Source organism: Erythrolamprus reginae, chromosome 11 (assembly GCF_031021105.1).
Source record: "Erythrolamprus reginae isolate rEryReg1 chromosome 11, rEryReg1.hap1, whole genome shotgun sequence".
Taxonomy (NCBI): Eukaryota; Metazoa; Chordata; class Lepidosauria; order Squamata; family Dipsadidae; genus Erythrolamprus; species Erythrolamprus reginae.
Window position 1 is genome coordinate 8,102,312 of NC_091960.1, and position 25,537 is coordinate 8,127,848.

At 42.2% G+C, this 25,537-nt stretch overlaps 1 protein-coding gene across 1 annotated transcript in view; it reads left to right on the top strand.

The window, feature by feature from the left end:
• Positions 1–25,537, top strand: part of IGLON5 (IgLON family member 5) — a 156,288-nt gene that overhangs the window by 89,222 nt on the left and 41,529 nt on the right. Inside the window, 1 exon segment of the mRNA XM_070765009.1 lies at positions 22,470–22,548. Coding sequence (XP_070621110.1) covers positions 22,470–22,548 — 79 coding nt within the window.

The following is a 25,537-nucleotide window of genomic DNA, read 5'->3' on the forward strand; positions in this document are numbered from 1 at the left end:
GGTTGGGTGGGGCTGTGGTGATTGGTGAGGCTGCTATAAATAGCAGCCTGTGGGTTTGGCCATTGTGGAGGATTATCTGATCGTTGTGTTTCGTGACTGCTTTACTGACTTTGACCTTTTGTGTGCTGATTTTTCCCTGCTTTGAAACTAAACCAGAGCAAAGTGTGTTTCACTTTGTGAAAGAAGAAGGACTGTGAATTGCCTCACAGCTGCAAGCTAAGTATCACAGAACTGATAAGGGACTTGTACAAAATTACCAGTTTGTTTGGAGACCAGTGCTCTTTGCTACACCAAAAGAGGGCTTAGTTTAAGTGACTTTTTATTATAAAGAACATTGTTTTGAATTTTCAAACGTGTGTGTGTGTGAAATTTGTACCTGTGAATTTTTGGGAGGAGTCTACCAGAGAGCCCGACAGAACATACAGTAGTACCTCGTGATATGAACCCCTCGTCATACCAACTTTCCAAGATACGAAAACCGGGGTTTGGAAAATTTTTGCCTCTTCTTACGAACTTTTTTCACCTTACGAGCCCACCACCCGAACACCAAAACCGGAAGTTCGGCAAAAGTTCGGGTTCGGTGTTTGGGTTCGGGAGGACACCGAGAAGCCCCGCCGCCCGGCTGTCAGCTTTGTAAAAGAGCTGCGGAGCTGTCGACCGGTCGGGAGGCTCAAACGGAGCTGGGGAATCCCAATAGGGAATTCCATGGGCGGAGCTTTGACGTCAGAGAGACGTCCTTCCTGGCCGGCCGGAATGTGCCCCTCGTCTGGCTTCAGATTTAGTGCGTCAGCCCTTCGAGAAGGCTCCCATCATCTTCACAAGGAAACCTGTATGAGCTTCTGAACTCCTGCCTCCTGAGCCCCTCCCTTATGAAACCAGGTTGCAATGCCTTGGTCTCTTCAGCCTTGAAAGACGGCGTTTAAGGGGTGACTTGATCGAAGTGTATAAAATCATGCATGGGATAGAAAAAGTGGATAGAGAAAAATTATTTTCTCTATCACACAATACTAGGATGAGGGGGCACTCCCTAAAGCTCATAGGTGAGAAAGTAAGGACAAATCAAGGGAAATATTTCTTCACCCAGAGGGTCCTTGGTTTATGGAATTCACTTCCAGAAGAGGTCGTGGCAGCTGTCAGCCTGGAGAGCTTCAAGGCAGGATTAGACAGATTCACGGATGCCAAGTGTATCGGTGATTATTGAAACGGATGTCCAAGTGCCTCCTCTATGTTGGTTTATTTTTTATTTATTTATTTATTTTGTCCAATACACAATGAGGGTTTTAGTGGGTATATAACTATATACACATAGTAAAATACATGATGGAGGTTATAGAGGAGATACCCATAGTAAAATATATCTAAGAAAGAATAGAAAATAAGATATATTAATAGAACATATCAATGAAAGAGTAGAAGAAGAGATATAGGAATAGAAGAAAGGTATAGGAGAAATAGGAGAGCAATAGGACAGGGGATGGAAGGCACTCTATTGCACTTGTACTCGCCCCTTACTGACCTCTTAGGAATCTGGATAGGTCAACCGTAGATAATCTAAGGGTAAAGTGTTGGGGGTTTGGGGATGACACTATGGAGTCCGGTAATGAGTTCCACGCTTCGGCAACTCGGTTACTGAAGTCATATTTTTTACGGTCAAGTTTGGAGCGGTTAATATTAAGTTTAAATCTGTTGTGTGCTCTCGTGTTGTTGTGGTTGAAGCTGAAGTCGTCGCCGACAGGCAGGACATTGCAGCATATGGTTGAGGCAGGCAGGATTCCCTTGAGTACCATTTGTTGGGGGTCAAGGGAAAGGGAGGGTCTTGCCTTTTCCTTCTGCTCAAGATCCCCATGGGCAATTGGTGGGCCACTGTGTGACACAGAATGCTGGACTCGATGGGCTTTGGACTGATTCAGCCTGGCTCTTCCTATGTCCTTATGTTCATCCTTTTCGTCTCCGACCCCTCGAAGCAAACCTTCCTTTGGTCCTTTTTTGTCTTCCCCCCCCAGCATCTTGAAGCACATCTTCCCAGCTCGGCTTCCTTGCCCTGCCATGTCACCCTCTTCCTGATGCCTCTCCAATTCACCTCACTCCAATTTGCATAATTCCCAGCCAGCATTAATCATTCTAATTAGCTGAAGCCAGTGAACTGGAAGATGGCAGAAATGCAGCATTTGGGGTGGGGAAACGGATTCAGTGCTGGTGCTCAAGCTAGGGAGGAACCGGCTTCTCTGTATCACAGGAGGCAAGTCATACCTGCAGAGGTGTCTGTCATTGGTCCCACATTTCCTTTTTTTCAAGGGCCGTTTCTCAATTTAAACTGCGCCAGTTTTGCATGGGATCTCGATTATAATTGTGTAGCGTGGCTGCTGGTTTGTAGGGTTGGCGTTATGTGAATCCAACTGGGATGGAGTAGGTTGGGGTTCAGTATGTCATGAATCCAGCTACTCACACAACACCAACTCTACCAACCAGCAACCACGCTACACAATTCCAATCGAGATCCCATGCAAAACTGGTACATAGAAACATAGAAGATTGATGGCAGAAAAGGACAAAAAGGACCTTTTTGCATTAACAAATTAATAAAAAACAATAATTTAATTAATTTATGGAATGAATGACAGACAGGACAAATTAGCCCCCAAAATGAGAATTCAACCTGTTCTGGGTGAGGATCCTTATTGTGCATCCTTCTCTGATAATGCCAAGCTATAAGACCAGGTATTTCCCAACTTTGAGAACTTTACAAAGTGTGGATGTCAACTCCCAGAATTTCTCTGGCTGGGTGGGGAATTCTGAGAGTTGAAGTCATAGAAACATAGAAGATTGATGGCAGAAAAAGACCTCATGGTCCATGTAGTCTGCCCTTATACTATTTCCTGTATTTTATCTTACAATGGATCTATGTTTAGCCCAGGCATGGTTAAATTCAGTTCCTGTGTGGATTTACCAACCACGTCTGCTGGAAGTTTGTTCCAAGGATCTGCTACTCTTTCAGTCAAATAATATTTTCTCATGTTGCTTCTGATCTTTCCCCCAACTAACTTCAGATTGTGTCCCCTTGTTCTTGTGTTCACTTTCCTATTAAAAACACTTCCCTCCTGAATCTTATTTAACCCTTTAACGTATTTCAATGTTTCGATCATGTCCCCCCTTTTCCTTCTGTCCTCCAGACTAGTTGGGGGAAAGATCAAAAGCAATGTGAGAAAATATTATTTTACTGAAAGAGTAATAGATCTTTGGAACAAACTTCCAGCAGACGTGGTTGGTAAATCCACAGTAACTGAATTTAAACATGGCTGGGATAAACATATATCCATTGTAAGATAAAATACAGAAAATAGTATAAGGGCAGACAAGATGGACCATAAGGTCTTTTTCTGCCGTCAATCTTCTATGTTTCTATGTTTCTATCAGTTGGGATAGTGGGATAACAAAACAATTCTTGGTTGTCTACAAAGGTTAGCTGGATTGGGACAACCCATAACACTGAAGTGAAGATGTTCCAGAGAACAGGTGGTCCTTGTTTAGTGACTGCCTCATTTAGTGATCATTTGCAGCTGATGAAAAAATAATAATTTTATGCCAGTCTTTACCTTTATGACTTTTGACAGTTGTAAAACAAAGGAAGGAATCTGTTCTCTCCAATGGATATTAACAAACTGATAATTTCCCACCCTCTTAATTCTTCCAGAAATCTTTTTAAAATCCCTTATTTAATTCCCATATTTTTGAATAACAGTGATCAACACACACACACACACACAAATCATCAGCAAAGGCAATATGTCTGTTTGATGGAGTTTGATATGCTGGTTTCAAAAATATGCTTAGTTTTGCTCTATCACATAAAATTTCTGATATAGAAGCATTTTTGTTATTACATTATTTCTGCATTTTCAATGTATGCAGGCCTTCCTGTTTTCTTAATGTTGCTAGTATGTTTCCTATACCTTGTAATACAGTAATGATGCTCCTCCGTGGAAACTATACCTGCTACAGAAAAACTATATATATTTTTAAAATCAGAACAAAAAATGATTCAGAAAAGTACCAGGTCAACTGTCATTATTACAAAATAGTAATAAAATGCAAAAATCGTTAGTGCATTTCTTCATCTTTTCCTTCTTCTTCTTCTTCTTCTTCTTCTTCTTCTTCTTCTTCTTCTTCTTCTTCTTCTTCTTCTTCTTCTTTTTCTTCTTCTTCTTCTTCCTCTTCTTCCTCCTCTCCTTCTCTTTCCCCTTCTTCCTCTTCCTCCTCCTCCTCTTCTTCTTCTTCTTCCTCTTCTTCTTCCTCCTCCTCTTCCTCTTCTTCTTCTCCTTCTCTTTCCCCTTCTTCCTCCTCCTCCTCCTCCTCTTCTTCTTCCTCCTCCTCTTCCTCTTCTTCTTCTTCTTCCTCTCCTTCTCTTTCCCCTTCTTCCTCTTCCTCTTCTTCCTCCTCCTCCTCTTCTTCTTCTCTTCTTCTTCCTCTTCTTCCTCTCCTTCTCTTCCCTCTTCTTCCTGTTTTTCTTCTTCCTCTCCTCTTTCTTCTTCTTCCTCTTCTTCTTCATCTTCTTCCTCCTCCTCTTCCTCTTCTTCTTCCAAAGGTTTCTTTTCCTTTTTTTGGACTTAATCAAGGCTCAACTTTAAAAATGGGCTCTGAATTTATCTCCCTAAGGCTGTAGAAGCAGAAACGCGTTGCATTTAGGATAGATCGTAGAATCATCGTAACATGCCATTTCCCCAGCCCGCTTCCTTCATTCACCCTTCAGCAATTTTGCGTCTCCTAGATACCTTATTCACATCGACCAAGATTTCTGAGCACTCGAGTCCTAATGCGTTTGGATGGTACCAAGCTGAGGAAAGCTGTTTCAACTTATGTCCTGTCAGGGCTGGAGGCTCTCATTGTTGAAGTCAGATTGTCCAAAACATTTTTATTTCAAAATACTTGAAAGGGAGGTTTGGGGGCATGAAGCAAAGCTTTACAACCTATTGTCTTGTTGTGCCTTTGGAGTAAACCTTGACTCTTCCAGGCCATGGAAATAGAATAGAATAGAATAGAATTCTTTATTGGCCAAGTGTGATTGAACACACAAGGAATTTGTCTTTGGTGCAGATGCTCTCAGTGTACATAAAAGAAAAATATACATTTGTCAAGGATCATGAGGTACACACTTAATGATTGTCAGAGGGGTCAAATAAGACATCAAGAAACAATATTAATAAAAATCTTAAGGGTAGAAGCAGCATGTTACAGTCCTACAGTCATAGGTGGGAGGAGATGAATGATAGGAATGATGGGGAAAAATAGTAGTAATAGTAGGGCAGAGTTAGTAAATAGTTTGACAGTGTTGAGGAAATTATTTGTTTAGCAGAGTGATGGCGTTCGGGAAAAAACTCTTCTTGTATCTAGTTGACTTGATGTGCAGTTCTCTGTAGCAACATTTTGAGGGTAGGAGTTGAAACAGTTTATGTCCTGGATGTGAGGGGTCAGTAAATATTTTCACTGCCCTCTTTTTGACTCGTGCAGTATACAGGTCCTCAATGGAAGGCAGGTTGGCAGCAATGGGAGGAAAAATGGAGAGAGAGGGTAAATTTGAAAAATGGTCGTAAGTCACTTTTTTTATTGCAATAGTAAATGAACCATTGTAAGCTGAAGACTGACTATATGTAATGTATATACAGTATATATATACCCTCCCAAAATGGGCTGTTATAGCCTCAAAGATGGGCTGTCCTTAGGATTCGGAGAGCTGTATGTAGAGGTTGAGAACGAAACAAGCGTTTCAGAGATTTTGTCCAGTTGTAGATTATTCAGAATATTCCAAGAAAAAGAGGAATACAGTATTTAGCAGTGTTCCCTCTAATTTTTTGGGGGGGTGGGCGGAAAAGTATAGTGTCTGAGCGGCAGTCCCTTCGGGACTGGGCAGTAAGTAAGTAAGTAAGTAAGTAAGTAAGTAAGTAAGTAAGTAAGTAAGTAAGTAAATAAATAAATAACAAACAAACAAACAAACAAACAAACAAAAAACCCACCCTGTTTTGCCTCAGAGAATTTCAAAATAAAATACTGTACTGTGTGTCTATAACAGTGAGCTCATAATAGGGCAACTCTATCAATATCAAAATGCCACTTAAATAGTTGAGCTAGTTTCAAACTAGATTTTGATTTTCTTTCTCTCTTCCTTACTCCCATTCTTTTTCTTTCTCTTTTCCTTCCTCTCTTTTTTCTCTCTCTTCCTCTCTCTTCCTCTCTTCCTCTCTCTCTCCTTCCCTCTCACTCTTTCCCTCTCGGCTTCTGGGCAGGTTTGGAAAACTCTGAGTTGATGATGATTTTTAAGTGAGCCATGGCTCACTGCTCAGCTTAGAGGGAACTATGATATTTAGTGGATCTGTGGTGTCCTGAGCTGGAGAGAAAAACACACTTCCCATTTAATGCAATCTGCAAGATGAAATGCACCAAGCCGTTTTGCACACTTACACTTTGTATAAAAAACCAATTAATTCTAAGGGTGGTGGGTTTTGTGGGTTTTTTTTTGCTTTTTACATAAAAGAGCACCTGCCTTCTCTTCCTCAGGAGTAATCTGGGCCGTCAGATGGCTCTTTTCAAACACGGCTATGTTTGAAAACATAGCCCCCGGGTGCAGAAGAAAAGAAAGAGAGAGATCAAGGTGTTGGAGGTCAAACGTTTTCCTGGCAGGTTAAAGGAGCTATTTGGGAGCAAGGCTGATTAGTTCGCCTTCTGGCAAAGGGGGTCTTTTTGTCCTTAATGCGCTAAACGTCGGGCTGCGAGAATCCCAAAGAAGTGTGAAGGTGTTGCGCTTGGCAGAGGGGCAATGATGGGAACGGCTGACAGTGATTGGTGGAAAGGAGCCTTGTCCTTCGAGGCGTGAATTCCCATCTCCTCGGCTTTGACCTTCCTGAATCCTTCAGGTAGAAAGGAAGGATGTTGACAGGCTGGTGGGAGAAGAAAGCCAGGGGGCTGGGATGCGGAGAGAGGGAAAGAGGAGTCGTTAGGGACGAGGTTTTGTCTCTTGTCGGGACATAACCTCTTTCTAAGATGTAGGCACCTGCTCTTCGCTTCCCTTTCAAAACTTAAACATTCAATGTTGAGTTAGACATTTCTGGCACAAAATGAAAACTCAGATGGAGTACTAGAGAAGAGAGAGTTGGGGAGGGAGAGAGGGAAAGGGAGAAGGAGGGAGGGAGAGAGAGAGAGAGAAAGAGAGGGGGAGAGAGAGGGAGAGAGAAAGGAGAGAGATTTATTTATTTTATTTATTCATTTGTCCAATACACAATACATATGGAAGAGAATAGACATGAAGACGGGCTACAAGAATGGTGGAAGGTCTTAATCATAAAACGTATCAGGAAAGACTTAATGAACTCAATCTGTATAGTCTGGAGGACAGAAGGAAAAGGGGGGACATGATCGAAACATTTAAATATGTTAAAGGGTTAAATAAGGTTCAGGAGGGAAGTGTTTTTAATAGGAAAGTGAACACAAGAACAAGGGGACACAATCTGAAGTTAGTTGGGGGAAAGATCAAAAGCAACGTGAGGAAATATTATTTCACTGAAAGAGTAGTAGATCCTTGGAACAAACTTCCAGCAGACATGGTTGGTAAATCCACAGTAACTGAATTTAAACATGCCTGGGATAAACATATATCCATCCTAAGATAAAACACAGGAAATAGTATAAGGGCAGACTAGATGGACCATGAGGTCTTTTTCTGCCGTCAGTCTTCTATGTTTCTATGTTTCTAAGTAATATATTTAAAGATAATATGTAAAAATAGAGGAGAAGATATATGAAAGGAAGAAAATATGTATGATATATGAGATAAAGGAAAGACAATTGGACAGGGGACGAAAGGCACACTAGTGCACTTATGTACGCCCCTTACTGACCTCTTAGGAACCTGGAGAGGTCAATCGTGGAGAGTCTAAGGGAGAAATGTTGGGGGTTAGGGGTTGACACTATTGAGTCTGGTAATGAGTTCCACGCTTCAACAGCTCAATTGTTAAAGACATATTTTTTACACTCAAGTTTGGAGCGGTTAATATTAAGTTTGTTGCGTGCTCTTGTGTTATTGCGGTTGAAGCTGAAGTAGTCATTGACCGGTAGGACATTGCAGCATATGATCTTGTGGGCAATACTTAAATCGTGTTTTAGGCGCCGTAGTTCTAAGCTTTCTAGACCCAGGATTGTTAGTCTATTTTTGTAGGGTATTCTGTTTCGAGTGGAGGAGTGAAGGGCTCTTTGGTGAAATATCTTTGGATGAAATATCTTTGGATGTTTTCAAGGGTGTTGATGTCCGAGATGTGGTATGGGTTCCAGACAGATGAGCTGTATTCAAGGATGGGTCTGGCAAAAGTTTTGTAGGCTTTTGTGAGTAGTGTGAGATTGCCGGAGCAGAAGCTACGTAGGATCAGGTTCACAACTCTAGAAGCCTTTTTGGCGATATTGTTGCAGTGGGCTTTAGCACTTAGGTCATTTGATATTAGTATTCCAAGGTCTTTTACTGAGTGTGGGTTGGCTGAAATGGGGAGGGAAGGAGAGAAATGTAAAGGTGGCAGGCAGGAAGGAAGGAAATAAAAGAAGGTGAGTTGAGCAACAAGCTCTGGAAGCTGTATGTATGTATGTATGTATGTATGTATGTATGTATGTATGTATGTATGTATGTATGAATGTATGTATTTGATTCGACTTCTATGCCACCCAATCCCAATGGCTCTCACGTGTGCATGCCCCCCTTTTCTTTAAAGAAATCGGGAATAGAAAACTGACTTTATTTATTTATTTATTATGATTTGGACTTATATGCCGCCCCTCTCCGTGGACTCGGGGCAGCTCGCAACAATTCCGATAAAAAAGATACAATATAAAACAATATGACAATATTTATTTAGTTATTCTATTTCTTTATTTACTCTATTGATTTTATTTGTTTGTTTGTTTGGACAGTTAGAACAATGAATGAATCCGTGGAACAGCCTGCCACCAGAAGTTGTGAATGCTCCAACACTGGAAGTTTTTAAGATGTTGGACAACCATCTGTCTGAAATAGTGTAGGGTTTCCTGCTTAAGCAGGGGGTTGGACTAGAAGACCTCCAAGGTCCCTTCCAACTCTGTTGTTGTTATTGTTGTTGTTAATCTAGAAATTGACCATTAGCTCTAAATCAGTGTTTCCCAACCTTGGCAACTTGAAGTCCAAATATCTTCAAGTTGCCATGGTTAGGAAATACTGCTCTAGATAACAATAACAACATATCTAATACGGCCGATGCTTGGTTTTGCAGGCTAATGGGAAGGATCAGCTTGGTGAGATGAGATTGTGTGTGTAGACAGATCTAATGAATGTCTATCCATATCCATCCATCCATCTGTTCTGTTGGGCTCTCTGGTAGACTCCTCCCAAAAATGCACAGGTACAAATTTCAGACACACACACGTTTGAAAATTCAAAACAATGTTCTCTATAATGAAAATTCACTTAACTTAAGCCCTCTTTTGGTAAAGCAAAGAGCACTCGTCTCCAAACAAACTGGTAATTTTGTACAAGTCCCTTATCAGTTCTGTGATACTTAGCTTGCAGCTGGGAGGCAATTCACAGTCCTTCTTCTTTCACAAAGTGAAACATCCTTTGCTCTGCTTTAGTTTCAAAGCGGGGGAAAAGCAACACACCAAGGTCGAAGTCAGCAAAGCAGGCACGAAACACAATGATCAGATAATCCTCCACAATGGCCAAACCCACAGGCTGCTCTTTATAGCAGCCTCACTAATGACCACAGCCCCACCCAACCACAGGTGGCCTCATTTTCTTTGATAATAATCTCTCAGTTGTTGCTGCCTATGCATCGCTCTCCGCATGCGTGGCTGTATCATTAACTCTTGTTCTGAATCCAAGGAGGAACTAGATAATTGATCTCCTTCTGAGATGTCTGCCACACTCTCCTCCTCCCTGTCACTCATGTCTTCTTGGTAAGAGGAGCCTTCATCAGCAGATTCTACTGGGGGGCAAAACAGGCCTGCAGCATGTGGATGTCTCCCCCACATCCACAGTCCTTGGGGCAGGAGCTGGGCCAGAGCTAACCACAACACCATCCAGGGCGTTAAACTAAATCTACAACCCCGCTCTTATTATATATATTTGACTCACTAATGATGACTCATTTTCCAGGCAGAAAGGATCCTGGAGGGCTCAGTTTCTGGGCCTCCTAGTTTCCTTACAAACCCCCATATGGAAAACTACATTTCCCATAGTCCCCAACCTCTGGGCTTTGTAGCATTATAAAAGCGCCTACAGTAGAATAAGAAAAGGGAACTGTGGTGATGTGAGCCAGAGACAATTTTTTTAAAAAAAGCAGGACCTCTCCATGTGAGTGTTGTGAATGGAAAATGTTCATATGTCCAGCCAACTAATTTCCATCTTTGGCACCATCTCTGTTCCAACGTGGTCACTGCTGAGTCACAATTCCAGCTTGTGGTTCTTCACAGCATCAGCAGTCGGCACAGAAGCTTGACCGAAGGTGGAGTTGAGGAACATCTTAGCTCCAGATAATGGTAACAAGACCGTCAAGAGTTTAAAAATACAAAACAAAACCGAATCCATTAGGATGCTTTAAACAGCTTGGAACTTGGCAATCTGAGAGACTGTCTTTGTCAGTATGAACTTATCCAGACATTAAAGTCAGCAGATTCAGGTCCTCTTAAAGATATACAGTGGTACCTCTACTTAAGAACTTAATTCATTCCGTGACCAGGTTCTTAAGTAGAAAAGTTTGTAAATAGAATAATTTTTTCCCATAGGAATCAATGTAAAAGCAAATACAGTAATACCTTGTCTTACGAACTTAATTGGTTCCTGGAGAAGGTTCCTAAGGTGAAAAGTTCGTAAGACGAAACAATGTCTCCCATAGGAAACAATGTAAAATCAATTAATGCGTGCAAGAAAACCCACACACACACAAAAATGGCGCTCCGCTGGGCGCCGCCGCCCGGCTGTCACCTTTTGAAACAGCTGGGCACTTCTCAGCGTTCTCCCGAATGCCGAACCCGGAAGTTCGGCAAAAGTTCGGGTTCGGGTGGCCACTGAGAAGACCCGCCGCCTAGCTGTTGCCTTTGGAAACAGCTGGGGGGCTCCTCAGCATTCTCCTGAACCCGAACACCGAACCCGAACTTTTGCCGAACTTCCAGGTTCGGCGTTTGGGAGAACGCCGAGAAGTCCCCCGGCTGTTTCAAAAGGTGACAGCTGGGCAGCGGGGCTTCTCGGCAGCCTCCCGAATGCCGAACCCAGAAGTTCGGTAAAAGTTTGGGTTCAGGAGGATGCCAAGAAGCCACCTGGCTGTTTCAAAAGGCGACAGCCAGGCGGCGGGGCTTCTCGGCGGCCACCCAAACCCGAACTTTTGCCGCACTTCCGGGTTCAGCGTTTGGGCGGCGGGTTCGTACGGTGGGAAAAGTTTGTAAGAAGAGGCAAAATATTTCCGAACCCCAGGTTTGTATCTCGGAGAGTTTGTATGAAGAGGGGTTCGTATCACGAGGTGCTACTGTAATGCGTGCAAAACCATTAGGAAAGAAATAGAAGCTCGGAATTTGGGTGGGAGGAGGAGGAAGAAGAGGAGGAGGACAGTCGCTGCCCAGAGCGAAGGGAGCATTTCTTTTCTTTGGGCACTGGCAGAAGTTTATTCTCTGTCCAAGCTCCCAGAGAAAGGAAAATGCCACTGAAAGGCTCATCTGGCCAGAAAAGCTCGAAATGGCCGGAATTAAAGGGGGAATGGCAAGAAACTGGCCGGGCCTTTGTGCCGCTCTCAAATTTCCTGGGAAATTTTTCCTGGTTTGGATTCTTAAGTTGAAAATGGTTCTTAAGAAGAGGCAAAAAGATCTTGAACACCTGGTTCTTATCTAGAAAAGTTCTTAAGTAGAGGTGTTCTTAAGTAGAGGTACCACTGTATCCACTTTACTCTATTCCTTATATGAAATGAATCAGGACTTTACAGATAGGCCTTTAAAGTCTGAATTACAGGCCATGTAAGAGCCCATGGGATGTAGGAGTTGATGTGTTGAACATGGAGACCAGTGATAGCTTGCTACCAGAACAGTAAGGTGTTACGTTCCAGTAACAATTTTTGAGATGTGTGCCTTTGGGCATCCGTGCAAGATAATAATAACGGAAGGGACCTTGGAGGTCTTCTAGACAATCCCCTTCTTGGGCTGGAGACCCTACACTACTTCAGACAGATGGTTATCCAACATCTTCTTAAAAACCTCCAGTGTTGGACCATACACAACTTCTGGAGGCAAGCTGTTCCACTGGTTAATTGTTCTAACTGCCAGGAAATTTCTCCTTAGTTCTAAGTTGCTTCTCTCCTTGTTTAGTTTCTACCCATTGCTTCTTGTCTTACCCTCAGATGCTTTGGAGAATAGGTTGACTAACTCTTCTTTGTGGCAACTCCTGAGATATTGGCACGCTGCTATCATGTCTCCCCTGGTCCTGCTTTTCATCAAACGAGACATGCCCAGTTCCTGCAATTGTTCTTCATATGTTTTAGCCTCCAGTCTCCTAATCATCTTTGTGGCTCTTTTCTGCACTCTTTCTAGAGTCTCAACATAGAAACATAGAAGACTGACGGCAGAAAAAGACCTCCTGGTCCATCTAGTCTGCCCTTATACTATTTTCTGTATTTTATCTTAGGATGGATCTCTGTTTATCCCAGGCATGTTTAAATTCAGTTACTGTGGATTTACCAACCACATCTGCTGGAAGTTTGTTCCAAGGATCTACTACTCTTTCAGTAAAATAATATTTTCTCATGTTGCTTTTGATCTATTTTTGCATTCTTGCAGTATTCCAAGTGCGGCCTTCCCAAGGCCTTATATGGTGATATTAACACTTTGCGTGATCTTGATTCTATCCCTCTGTTAATGCAGCCTAGAACTGTGTTGGCTTTTTAAATAAAGACCTACATAATCTATATAGATGAAGGTCTACAGAAGATGGGAGCTACCCAGACTTTGGGAGGAACGCTGGCTGGGCTTTGCAAGCCTTGTGATTGATCTCTGCCCATAGTTGTTTCTTTGCTCATCATCTACTCCCTGGCTTTGCATGTAAAGTAGCCGTCTGCCTCTTCAGCTGGTGGTCAGCTCCATCTGCCAGCTCCACAGAATCTTAATCAGACATTTCACCTAGGCAGAATTCCTTCCTTCATAACTACCCCTTTCTCTTTCTTTCTTTCTTTCTTTCTTTCTTTCTTTCTTTCTTTCTTTCTTTCTTTCTCTCTGTCACACAGAAGCACATGCACAGTTGACTGGCGGCTAAATTTAAGAACGGTCAACGTCAACCTAGCTCGCTCGCCATCAAGCACAAAAGACCCATCTACACTGCCAGGCATGGGGTAGTTGAGACACCTTTCCCCCAGGCTTTTTTTATATTTATGTTTGGATATGTATGTGTTGTTTGCTTTTTAAATATGATAGGATTTTTATGTGCTTTTTAATATTAGATTTGTTTTTGCTAGAATATTGTTTTTATTCTTGTGAGCCACCCCGAGTCTTCGGAGAGGGGCGGCATACAAATCTAATAAATTGAATTGAATTGAATACATTTCAACTTTTACCTTATAATATCACTCAGGATTGCTATTCCCAACAGCTCCTGGTCTGGCCCACTGATGCCCTGGGAAATAGTGTGACCCCCTCCTCTCTGTGGCAGCCCCCCAAGTACCTGTATACTGCTACCATGTCCCCGCTGGCCCTCCTTTTCGCTAGGTTATCCATGCCCATTTCCAGTAACCTCTCTTCGTATGTTTCTAGTCCCTTTGTTATTTTGGTTGCTCTTACCTTTTCCAGAGTTTCTATGTCCCTTTTGTAGTGAGGTGACCAGAATTGAATGCAGCACTCCAGGTGTGGACTGTCGAGGGCGTTATATAGTGGTATTAGTACTTTGCTAGTTTTTGAGAGCATATATACTGCTCCAAATAAATAAATAAAGGGAACACTCAAATAACACATCCTAGATTTGAATGAATGAAATATTCTCATTGAATACTTTGTTCTGCACAAAGTTGAATGTACACAACAGCAGCTGGAATTGATTGTCAATCAGTGTTGCTTCCGAAGTGGACAGTTTGATTTCACAGAAGTTTGATATACTTGGAGTTATATTGAGTTATATATACATGGCACTGGACCAGATTATCTCAGGGACCGCCTTCTGCTGCATGAATCCCAGCGACCTGTTACGTCCCAGAGAGTGGGTCTTCTCCGGGTCCCGTCAACTAAACAATGTCATTTGGCGGGACCCAGAGGAAGAGCCTTTTCTGTGGCGGCCCTGGCCTTCTGGAACCAACTCCCCCCCAGAGATTAGAATTGCCCCCACCCTCCTTGCCTTTCGTAAGCTGCTTAAAACCCACCTCTGCCGCCAGGCATGGGGGAATTGAGATACTCTTTCCCACTAGGCCTTTACAAATTTATGCATGGTATGTCTGTATGTATGTTTGGTTTTTATAATAATGGGTTTTTAACTGTTTTTAGTATTGGATAATTATTATATGCTGTTTTATTACTGTTGTTAGCCGCCCCGAGTCTGCAGAGAGGGGCGGCATACAAATCCAATAAATAAATAAATAAAATATTGTGTTGTTTAAGTATTCCCTTTATTTAGTTTTTGAAGCAGTGTATATGTCCACTCCCATTTCATGCTTTCGTCCCTTGGCAACATTTCCTAGATTGGTCTGTTTCTTTTCTTACTTTTAGTGTTAGGTCACTCACAGGGATGGTTACAAGCAGGACATTTCCTTGGGAGTAGACAATGAAGGGGAAGGGGGGAATTTCAATTCGGTTTCCGTCATAGGTTTTGTGTAAGTTTAAACACCACTTGGGGAAGTTAAGGTAGCATTAACACAGATTTCCATTTCTTGCATTGGATTTAGTGTGGTTTTGCAAAGCAGGACTGGTTTTTTTTTAAAAAAAACAATGTGCAAACCCAGAAAATGGATTAATACAATAATCAGGCTTAATGTGTGGAGTGAAAAACGATTAGCATCGCCTGGTCAACGAGGCAGTCCCTTGGTCCTTTAGGGATTTTGCTGCCTTGAACTATTGTCCTGGTGATTGAAGTCAGAGGTCAAGGGAAAAGGGAGGCATTTGAAAAAATAAAGAAAACGGGGGGATAAGAACACCCCTTCCCAAAATCAATAGTAGAGGGAGATGTCTGCTGACAGTGTTGAAAATGAACAACCTTGTGTGGTTTTAGTGGGCTTTGAATTCCTACTCCTGCAGGATGGTTCCTGTCGGAAAAAAGGAAAAGACAGGATTTTATTTTTATTTTTATTTTATTTTATTTTTTTATTTTATTTTTTAATTTAATGTAATTTTATTTTATTTTATTTTATTATTTTATTTTATTATTTTATTTTATTTTATTTCTTACTTTATTTTATTTTATTTTATTTATTATTTTATTATATTTTATTTTATTTATTTATTTTATTTTATTTTACTTTACTTTATTTTATTATTTATTTTATTTTACTTTACTTTACTTTACTTTACTTACTTTACTTTACTTTACTTTTACTTTACTTTACTTTACTTTACTTTACTTTACTTTACTTTACTTTACTTTACTTTACTTTATTTTACTTTACTTTATTTCACTTTCACTTTTACTTTTACTTTATTTTATTTGCCTTTATAGGCTGCCTTTTTCCAGGGGCCTCAGGCAGGGGTGGGCAGCAGGCAGGACGGGGTGGAATGCAGTTCCACCGGCAGAAATGAAGATGCCTGTGCAGCTCCAGTTGATTGGCATCTGTCACTTCCTGCATTACTGGTCTCAGCTTGGCTCTCCTTTTATTCTCTGCTGCTGCTGCTGCATCTGCGCTCCTTGCTTTTTTCCTCTTTCCTCCTTCCTGGCCTCGGACGAGCTTCCCTCTCTCCTGCCCGGCTTCCCTCCAGCCTCACATGGCCACCTCCCGCCTGAGGTGCAAGTATAATTCAGCAGTGGGTTGGACTAGAGCAGTGGTCCCCAACGTTTTTTCCACCAGGGACCAGTTTCAGCAAGACAATTTTTCTATGGCCCAGTGGGGGCGGAAAGGGGCGTGGTTGGGGGCGGGATTAAGCATGGGGGTGCTGGTCCTCCCCGCCCCTCTTTCCCGCCATCGTCCTGTGGCCGGCAGAACCTGCCTCCCAAGCCCTCTTGCCCAGCGGGAACTAAGCGCTGGAGAGAGGGGGTCAGGCTGGCCCTCCTGCCTCCCCCCAGCCAAAAACGCAAAAGCGCCCCGCGGCAGAAGCCAAAAGAGGCTTGAGCCTCTCGGTCCTTCCCGCCCCTCTGTCCCATCCATCGTCCTGTGGCCGGCAGAACCTGCCTCCCGAGGCCTCTTGCCCGGCGGGAGGCGAAGCGCTGGAGGGAGGGGGTGGCGGCATGAGGGCCGGCAGCTGCTGACTCCACGGACCGGTGCAACATGCCCCGCGGCCCGGTACTGGTCCGCGGCCCGGTGGTTGGGGACCCCTGGACTAGAGGATCTCCAAGATCTCTTCCAAGTCTGTTATTCTGAATTTTGTAGTTCACCAATTCAAATCCCACCAGGCTCAAGATTGACTCAGCCTTCCATTCTTCTGAGGTGGGTAAAATGAGGGCCCAGATTGTTGGGGGCAAGAGGCTGATTGTATATAAACTGCTTAGAGGGGGCTGTAAAACACAGTGAAGTAACATATAAGTCTAAGTGCGATTACTATTACTATTACAATCATGATTCACCAGGCTTGGGGCCATTAGATCCTTGTCCCCTGGCCCATGAATGTGTGAGAGAAAATTGATTGAATGGAAATGTGTTTTTTTTTATGGTTTTGGGTTTTTTTATATTTTATATTTAATTAATTGGATTTAGGATGTTATACATTGTTTTATTATATGTTGTGATCCGCCCCGAGTCCTCGGAGAGGGGCGGCATAAAAGCCAAAGAAAGAAAGAAAGAAAGAAAGAAAGAAAGAAAGAAAGAAAGAAAGAAAGAAAGAAAGAAAGAAAGAAAGAAAGTAATACCGTTGCTAGTATTTCTATTACAAATGTGTTACTTTTAAAAAACAACAATCATGTGCTTTACATACTTACTATGGGGGAAAATACCCCTGCAATCTACCCCTCTAGGAAACCTCAATAACTCCCCTGCCTCGCCCAATGGTGCTGCAGGATTATCAAAGACAAAGGAAAGCTGATGGTTTAATATCTTTGCCAATAAAAGGCATCTTTCCTTGAAAAGGAGCCTGGGAAGTTTAAGCTAAGATGTAATCATCCTAAACAAGTATTTCTGAATCTCTGCAGAATAAATTTTCCCCGCCATTGTGCAAATTCAGCTGTCCGATGAATCACTTGGGTTGTGCATTAGAGCAGCTTTCTGAATCTTGGCACATACCTTTCTTTCTTTCTTTCTTTCTTTCTTTCTTTCTTTCTTTCATTTGTTCTTTCTTGCTTTCTCTTTTTTCTTTTTCTTTCTTTCTTTCTTTCTTTCTTTTTCCCTCCTTCCTTTCCTTTCCTTTCTTTTTCTTCCTTCCTTCCTTCTTTCCTTTCTTTTCTTTTATTTCCTTCCTTCCTGCTTGTCTGCATGCCTTCTTTCCTTCCTTCCTTCTTTTCTTTCTTTCTTTTCTTTTTCTTCCTTTCTTTCTTTCTTTCGTTTTTGTGTTTTACTTTCTTCCTGCCTTCACTTCCTTCCTTGCTCCCTCCCTTCCTTTCCTTTCCTTTCCTTTTCTTTCTTCCTTCCTTCTTTCCTTTCTTTTCTTTTATTTCCTTCCTTCCTGTCTGTCTGCATGCCTTCCTTCCTTCCTTTCCTTTTTTCTTTTACTTTCTTCCTTCCTTCCTTTCTTCCTCCCTCCCTTCCTTCCCTCCCCCCCTTTCTCTTTTTCTTTCTTTCTTTCTTTTTTCCTCCTCATTTTCCTCCACCTCCTCTTCCTCTTCCTCCTTTTCTCTCCCTCCCCTCCAAATTTTTGATTGGACACACCCAGACCATCTAATCATCTTCACATCAAGTGACAGACACGCCTGGTTGAGCCAGGTCTTGTAAAGTACAAACGATGAGGCTTATCTCTTCTGCCATGTAAACTTCTGTGTCTGAACTTTTGAGATTGCCTTCGGAACGTAATTTTGACTTTGATTGGCTGGCAAGCCCAGATTGTACATTCCTTCCTTCCCTTCTTTCAGTGACAGCCTTCAGCAAAGCAGGTCATTTAGCATCACCATAAGCAAAAACAGACCTTAAGTTTAGAGCATCCTATCGCATCATCTCTACCGCCAGATTTGGCTTCTGGTCTTCAATCAGTTCTTCAAAGCTGACCTGCTCACTGATTCTTGCTGTCCTTACTCCTCCTTTGAAGCCTTTAATATTCAGGCTGAAGGAGAGAACAGGAGCTTTCTGCAAGAAAGGTAGGATGCAATACAGGGATACATAGGTACTCAACTTTCAAACTCATCTAATTTGATACTCAACACATTTTTTACATGAAAATCTTGTCCCAGTACTCACCATTTGTTTTGTACTCAATGCAGAAGCTAGAGCTGGTCAATGTCAGCTGCAGTGTGACTCACTAAATTATAGTCTTATGGGGAACATTTGTTTGGTGCTCATTGTTTTTGGTACTCGCCGTATCTCCTGGAACCAGTTGAGTACTTGGGTACCACTGCAGTTTTTCTCAACCTTGGCGATATGTAAAGATCATCTTCCAGAATTCCCCAGCTAGCTGGCTGAAGAATTATGGGAGTTAAAGTCCAAATATCACCTGGATGTTGAAGTCCACATATCCTAAATCTACATGCAGATAGGCCTTACAACCATTTGTTTGGAGACTGTTCAAAGTTACAACGGCAACTGGAAAAAAAATGGGCTTACATCCTGTCCTCGTATTTAAAACCCTCTCGGCATCCCCAAGATCACACGATCAACATTCAAACACTTGGCCATCAGCCCAGGGGTGAAATCCAAGTTTTTATACTACCTGTTCTGTGAGCGTGGCTTGGTGGGCATGGTATGGCTTGATGGGTGTGGCTTGGTGGGCATGGCAGGGGAAGGATACTGCAAAATCTCCATCCCCCCCACTCCAGGGGAAGGATACTGAAAAATTTCCATTCCCACCCCATTCCTGGGGGAGGAACATGGCAAAACCACCACTCCTGGGGGGATGATATTGCAAAATCCAAATTTCAATCCTCACTCCATGGCAAGGATACTGTATTGCAAAATCTCCATCTTTTTCTGCCTGACGGCAGAAAAAGACCTCATGGTCCATCCAGTCTGCCCTTATACTATTTCCTGTATTTTATCTTAAAATGGATATATGTTTATCCCAGGCATGTTTAAATTCAGTTACTATGGATTTATCTACCACGTCTGCTGGAAGTTTGTTCCAAGGATCTACTACTCTTTCAGTAAAATAATATTTTCTCACGTTGCTTCTGATCTTTCCCCCAACTAACTTCAGATTGTGTCCCCTTGTTCTTGTGTTCACTTTCCTATTAAAAACACTTCCCTCCTGGACCTTATTTAACCCTTTAACATATTTAAATGTTTCGATCATGTCCCCCCTTTTCCTTCTGTCCTCCAGACTATACAGATTGAGTTCATTGTCTTTCCTGATACGTTTTATGCTTAAGACCTTCCACCATTCTTGTAGCCCGTCTTTGGACCCGTTCAATTTTGTCAATATCTTTTTGTAGGTGAGGTCTCCAGAACTGAACACAGTATTCCAGATGTGGTCTCACCAGCGCTCTATATAAGGGGATCACAATTATATTTCTTCGTAGATATATCCCTGCCATTTTATTTTAGCAGCCGTTTGCAAATATTTTTGCATCGCTTTCCTGCAGTTTATTTTTTCTTTTTCCTCTCTTTCGGTTCCCAGTTTAGCCCACAGCCCCGAGATTATCTAGAACTCTCTCATTTAAGCATTAGCCAAGCTTGACCTGCACTTTTCAAGAGGTATCTAATTAGTCACTGTCAGAAAAAAAAAGAGAGAGAGAGATGCTAGGTAGCATTATTTTGATCATATTTCTTTATAAATTAACCTGATTTGCACTTCCAGGAGTTACATGGAAACGAGAGCCTGGCTTACATTTAATTTTGGCAATAGATTCCGAGCTAAAAAAAATGCTTATTTTTAGGATCCGGTTTGTGTCTCTCTGTGTGTGTGCGGCGCGTGGGTGGTGTTATTACTTGTTATACTCTTATCCGAGTTATGTATATTTTGCAATAGTGTGCCACTCTAAATGCATATTTTAAGGAAGAATATGTGCAAACGTCGGCAGCTTTCAGGTAAAATTCCTACAAGGTTAAGTGTTTCAGATAAAGATGTTTGAAAATGCAAAAAAGGAGAGGAAAATTAAAAAATAAAACATTCAAGCATCAGGTTTTAATGTCGACACGAAGCTGCAGGGTGAGATCCTCCATTGCCATAAGGCACAATATCCTTAGTACATTGGTGGTGCCCAATTATACCTTTCTGCCCCCTGGCAAATTAAGCAATGCTGTGAACATCTTCACCCAGCGCCTGGAGGTTGTGGAGGCCTGCGTTGGGACCACAGGCTTCAACGGATTGCCGGCAAGACTGAGTGGCTTGCATTTTGGGGGTCTTAGAAACATAGAAACATAGAAACATAGAAGACTGACAGCAGAAAAAGACCTCATGGTCCATGTAGTCTGCCCTTATGCTATTTCACGTATTTTATCTTAGGATGGATCTATGTTTATCCCAGGCATGTTTAAATTCAGTTATTGTGGATTTACTAACCACGTCTGCTGGAGGTTTGTTCCAAGCATCTACTATTCTTTCAGTAAAATAATATTTTCTCACGTTGCTTCTGATCTTTCCCCCAACTAACCTCAGATTGTGTCCCCTTGTTCTTGTGTTCACTTTCCTATTAAAAACACTTCCCTCCTGAACCTTATTGAAGCCTTTAACATATTTAAATGTTTCGATCATGTCCCCACTTTCCCTTCTGTTTTCCACACTATAATAATAATAATAATAATAATAATAATAATAATAATAATAATAATAATAACTATTATTATTATTATTATTATTATTATTATTATTATTATTATTATTATTATTTAGATTTGTATGGCGCCCCTCTCCATGGACTCGGAGCGGCTCACAACAACAATAGATACAATAAAATACAAATCCAATATAAACTATATTAAAAACCCCATTATTATAAAAAACTAACAATTCTAAAACAATCATACCAATCTCATATGTTGAGTCAGGAAAGGCTAGGGGAGAAATCAATCCCCACCCCCATGCTTGGCGGTATAGATGGGTCTTCAACATCTTACGGAAGGCAAGGAGGGTGGGGGCAATTTGAATCTCAGGGGGGAGTTCATTCCAGAGGGCCGGGGCCACCACAGAGAAGGATCTTCCCCTAGGTCCTGCCAGACAACATTGTTTAGTCGACGGGATCCGGAGAAGGCCGGCTCTGTGGGACCTAATCGGCAGCTTAGATTGGTGTGGCAGAAGGCGGTCCCAGAGATATTCTGCTGAATGCCATGTAGGGCTTTATAGGTCATTAGCAACAGATTGGTAATACAACTATATAGATTGAGTTCATGAAACCTTTCCCGATCAGTTTTATGCTTAAGACCCTCCACTGGTTTTGTAGCCCGTCTTTGGATCCGTTCAATGAAGCAAGAATTATATTTATTTATTTATTTATTTATCTATCTATCTATCTATCTATCTATCTATCTATCTATCTATCTATCTACCTACCTACCTACCTACCTACCTATCATCTGTCTGTCTGTCTGTCTGTCTGTCTGTCTGTCTGTCTGTCTATCTATCTATCTATCTATCTATCTATCTATCTATCTATCTATCAATCAGATTTGTATGCCGCCCCTCTCCGTAGACTCGGGGCGGCTAGCAACAGTAATAAGACAATGTAAACAAATCTAATATTTAAGTTAATTTAAAAAACCCAATTTAAGAAACCAATCATACATACAGACATATCATGCATAAATTTTATAAGCCTAGGGGGAAGGGAGAGTCTCAATTCCCCCATGCCTGACGACAGAGGTGGGTTTTAAGGAGCTTACGAAAGGCAAGGAGGGTGGGGGCAACTCTGATATCTGGAGGGAGTTGGTTCCAAAGGGTCGGGGCCACCACAGAGAAGGCTCTTCCCATGGGTCCCACCAAACGACATTGTTTAGTTGACCGGACCCGGAGAAGGCCAACTCTGTGAGACCTAACTGGTCGCTGGGATTCCAATAGACTCTGAATTCTCATGGCCCTTCATGGCTTGGTCATTTCCTAGGCAGACTGATGCAAACTCACCCATTTCTGCTTAACTATCCAAGCTGGCATGCTTTCAAAACTCCCATGAAAAATTCTCTTTGGGAAACCGATGGGTTCTGCTTTTGCCATCTCTTGGTGGTGATGGTGGGGAATTCTTTCTCAGCCCAATGTTCATGTTTTCTTCTTATTTTGTGTCTTTGGCTGCTTAGGGCTGCTGGTTCGAGGGGCAGATTTCAGTCAGCCGGCGGACAACTACACGGTTTGCCAAGGGGACAACGCAACACTAAGGTGAGCTTCTTCTGCCGAAGCCAAAATTGTATGGTGTGTGCTTGGGCCTCATTTTTTTTTCCCCTGCTGGAGTTTTTGCTGTGAGGTTTTCATCTGGGTTAGAAACATAGAAACATAGAAGTCTGACGGCAGAAAAAGACCTCATGGTCCATCTAGTCTGCCCTTATACTATTTCCTGTATTTTATCTTAGGATGGATCTATGTTTATCCCAGGCATGTTTAAATTCAGTTACTGTGGATTTATCTACGGCATCTGCTGGAAGTTTGTTCCAAGGATCTACTACTCTTTCAGTGAAATAATATTTTCTCATGTTGCTTTTGATCTTTCCCCCAACTAACTTCAGATTGTGTCCCCTTGTTCTTGTGTTCACTTTCCTATTAAAAACACTTCCATCCTGGACCTTATTTAAGCCTTTGACATATTTAAATGTTTTGATCATGTCCCCCCTTTTCCTTCTGTCCTCCAGACTCTACAGATTGAGTGCATGAAGTCTTTCCTGATACGTTTTATGCTTAAGACCTTCCACCATTCTTGTAGCCCGTCTTTGGACCCGTTCAATTTTGTCAATATCTTTTTGTAGGTGAGGTCTCCAGAACTGAACACAGTATTCCAAATGTGGTTTCACCAGCATTCTATATAGCAGGATCATAATCTCCCTCTTCCTGCTTGTTATACCTCTAGCTATGCAGCCAAGCATCCTATGTGCTTTCCCTACCGCCTGATTAATTAGTTTGAGCCTTTGGCGTCTGTAAAATTTTGCGTGGATGAACTTCAGCCAGTATTTGAAACTGTATTTGTCAAATCCCCAGCCTCGATACCCTGCACCATTGGAAGGCTATATCATGGTCTGAAATTAGATTTAACAGAGTTGGAAGGGACCTTGTAGGTCATCTAGTCCAACCCTCCCAGTCTAAGCACGAGACCCTACACCATTTTTGACAAATGGCACTCCAATCTCTTCTTGAAATTTCCAATGATGAAGCTCCCACAACTTCCGAACTTCTGTTCCATGGGTTGATTGCTCTCAATGTCAGAAAAATTGTCCTTATTTCCAGGTTGAATTTCTCCTTGATCATCAGTTTCCATCAATTATTCTGTCTCTGTCCTTCAGGTGCTATGGAAAATAGCTTGAACACCCACCCACCCTTCTCTGTGGCAACTCTGTGCAGAATGCAGCTGCGAGAGCTATCATGGGCCTCCCTAAATATGCCCATGTCACACCAACACTCCGCAATCTGCATTGGTTGCCGATCGGTTTCCGGTCACAATTAAAAGTGTTGGTTATGACCTATAAAGCCCTTCATGGCATCGGACCAGAATATCTCCAGGACTGTCTTCTGCCGCATGAATCCCAGTGACCAGTTAGGTCCCACAGAGCTGGCCTTCTCCGGGTCCCGTCAACTAAACAATGTCATTTGGCGGGACCCAGGGGCGGCCCCGACCCTCTGGAACCAGCTCCCCCCAGAGATCAGAGTTGCCCCCACCCTCCTTGCCTTTCGTAAGCTCCTTAAAACCCACCTCTGTCGTCAGGCATGGGGGAATTGAGATATTCCCTTCCCCCTAGGCTTATAAAATTTATGCATGGTATGCGTGTATGTATGGTTGGTTTCTTAAATTGGGTTTTTTTACATTACTTTTAATATTAGATTAGGTCATATTGTCTTTTTACTGTTGTTAGCCACCCTGAGTCTGCGGAGAGGGGCGGCATACAAATCTAATAAATAAATAAATAGATAGATAAAGAGAGAGAGAGAGAGAGAGAGAGAGAGAGAGAGAGAGATTGACCCCCCCCCTTCTCTGTGGCAACCTCTCAAATATTGGAAGACTGCAATCATGTCTCCACTGGTCCTTCTCTTCAGTAGACCAGCCATGCCCAGTTCCTGCAACTGTTCTTTGTATGTTTTAGCCTCCAGTCCCCTAATCTGTCTACGGAGAGGGGCGGCATACAAATCTAATAAATAATAATAATATCATCATCATCTTTATTGCTCTTCTCTGCACTTTTTCTAGAATCTTTACTCTCATCAGCGCTTGTCAGTAATATCCCAAATCAGTGAGATTATACTGACAATGCCAATTAATGGAGTTACAGATATATTTGAAACCACTCAGCAATGGAAGAAGTTATATTTAATCCGGGATGAACAAACTAAAGACCCAGGAGCACCATGTGTCTTCTGTGACATGATACACACAAGTAGTCCTCAGTGTAAGACCATAACTGAGCCCTGTGGCTAAGCGAGGCCGTTGTGAATCCCCCCCCTCCCATTTTATGACCTTTCTTGCCATAGTGGTTACTGTATTTTTCAGAGTATAAGACTCACCTTTTTCCCCAAAAAAAGCGGGTGGAAATGTCGGTGCGTCTTACACACTGAATACAGCCATTTTTGGACTCCCAAAGACCTGCCCTTGCACCCCATTTTTCACAACCCTCTGCATCCCCAGGCCTTCCAAACCTTCTACGCACTTTATTTTGTTTTGTTTTTTAAATAGCCCATTTTTAACTTGTTCTTTTGCAAAAAAATTATTTTATTTATTATCTGCGGAGAGGGGCGGCATAAATAGGTCCCAGTTAGGTCCCACAGAGTTGGCCTTCTCCGGGTCCCGTCAACTAAACAATGTCGTTTGGCGGGACCCAGGGGAAGAGCCTTCTCTGTGGCGGCCCCGACCCTTTGGAATCAACTCCCCCCAGATATCAGAGTTGCCCCCACCCTCCTAGCCTTTCGTAAGATCCTTAAAACCCACCTCTGTCGTCAGGCATGGGGGAATTGACATGTTCCTTCCCCCTAGGCTTATAAAATTTTTGTATGGTATGCTAGTGTGTATGATTGGTTTTTAACTTGTGGTGTTCTTAAAATTAATTTAATATTGGATTTGTCTTGTATTGCTGTTGCTGTGAGCCGCCCCGAGTCTGCGGAGAGGGGCGGCATACAAATCTGATTAAACTAAACTAAACTAAACTAATTTATTTTATTTATTAGATTTGTA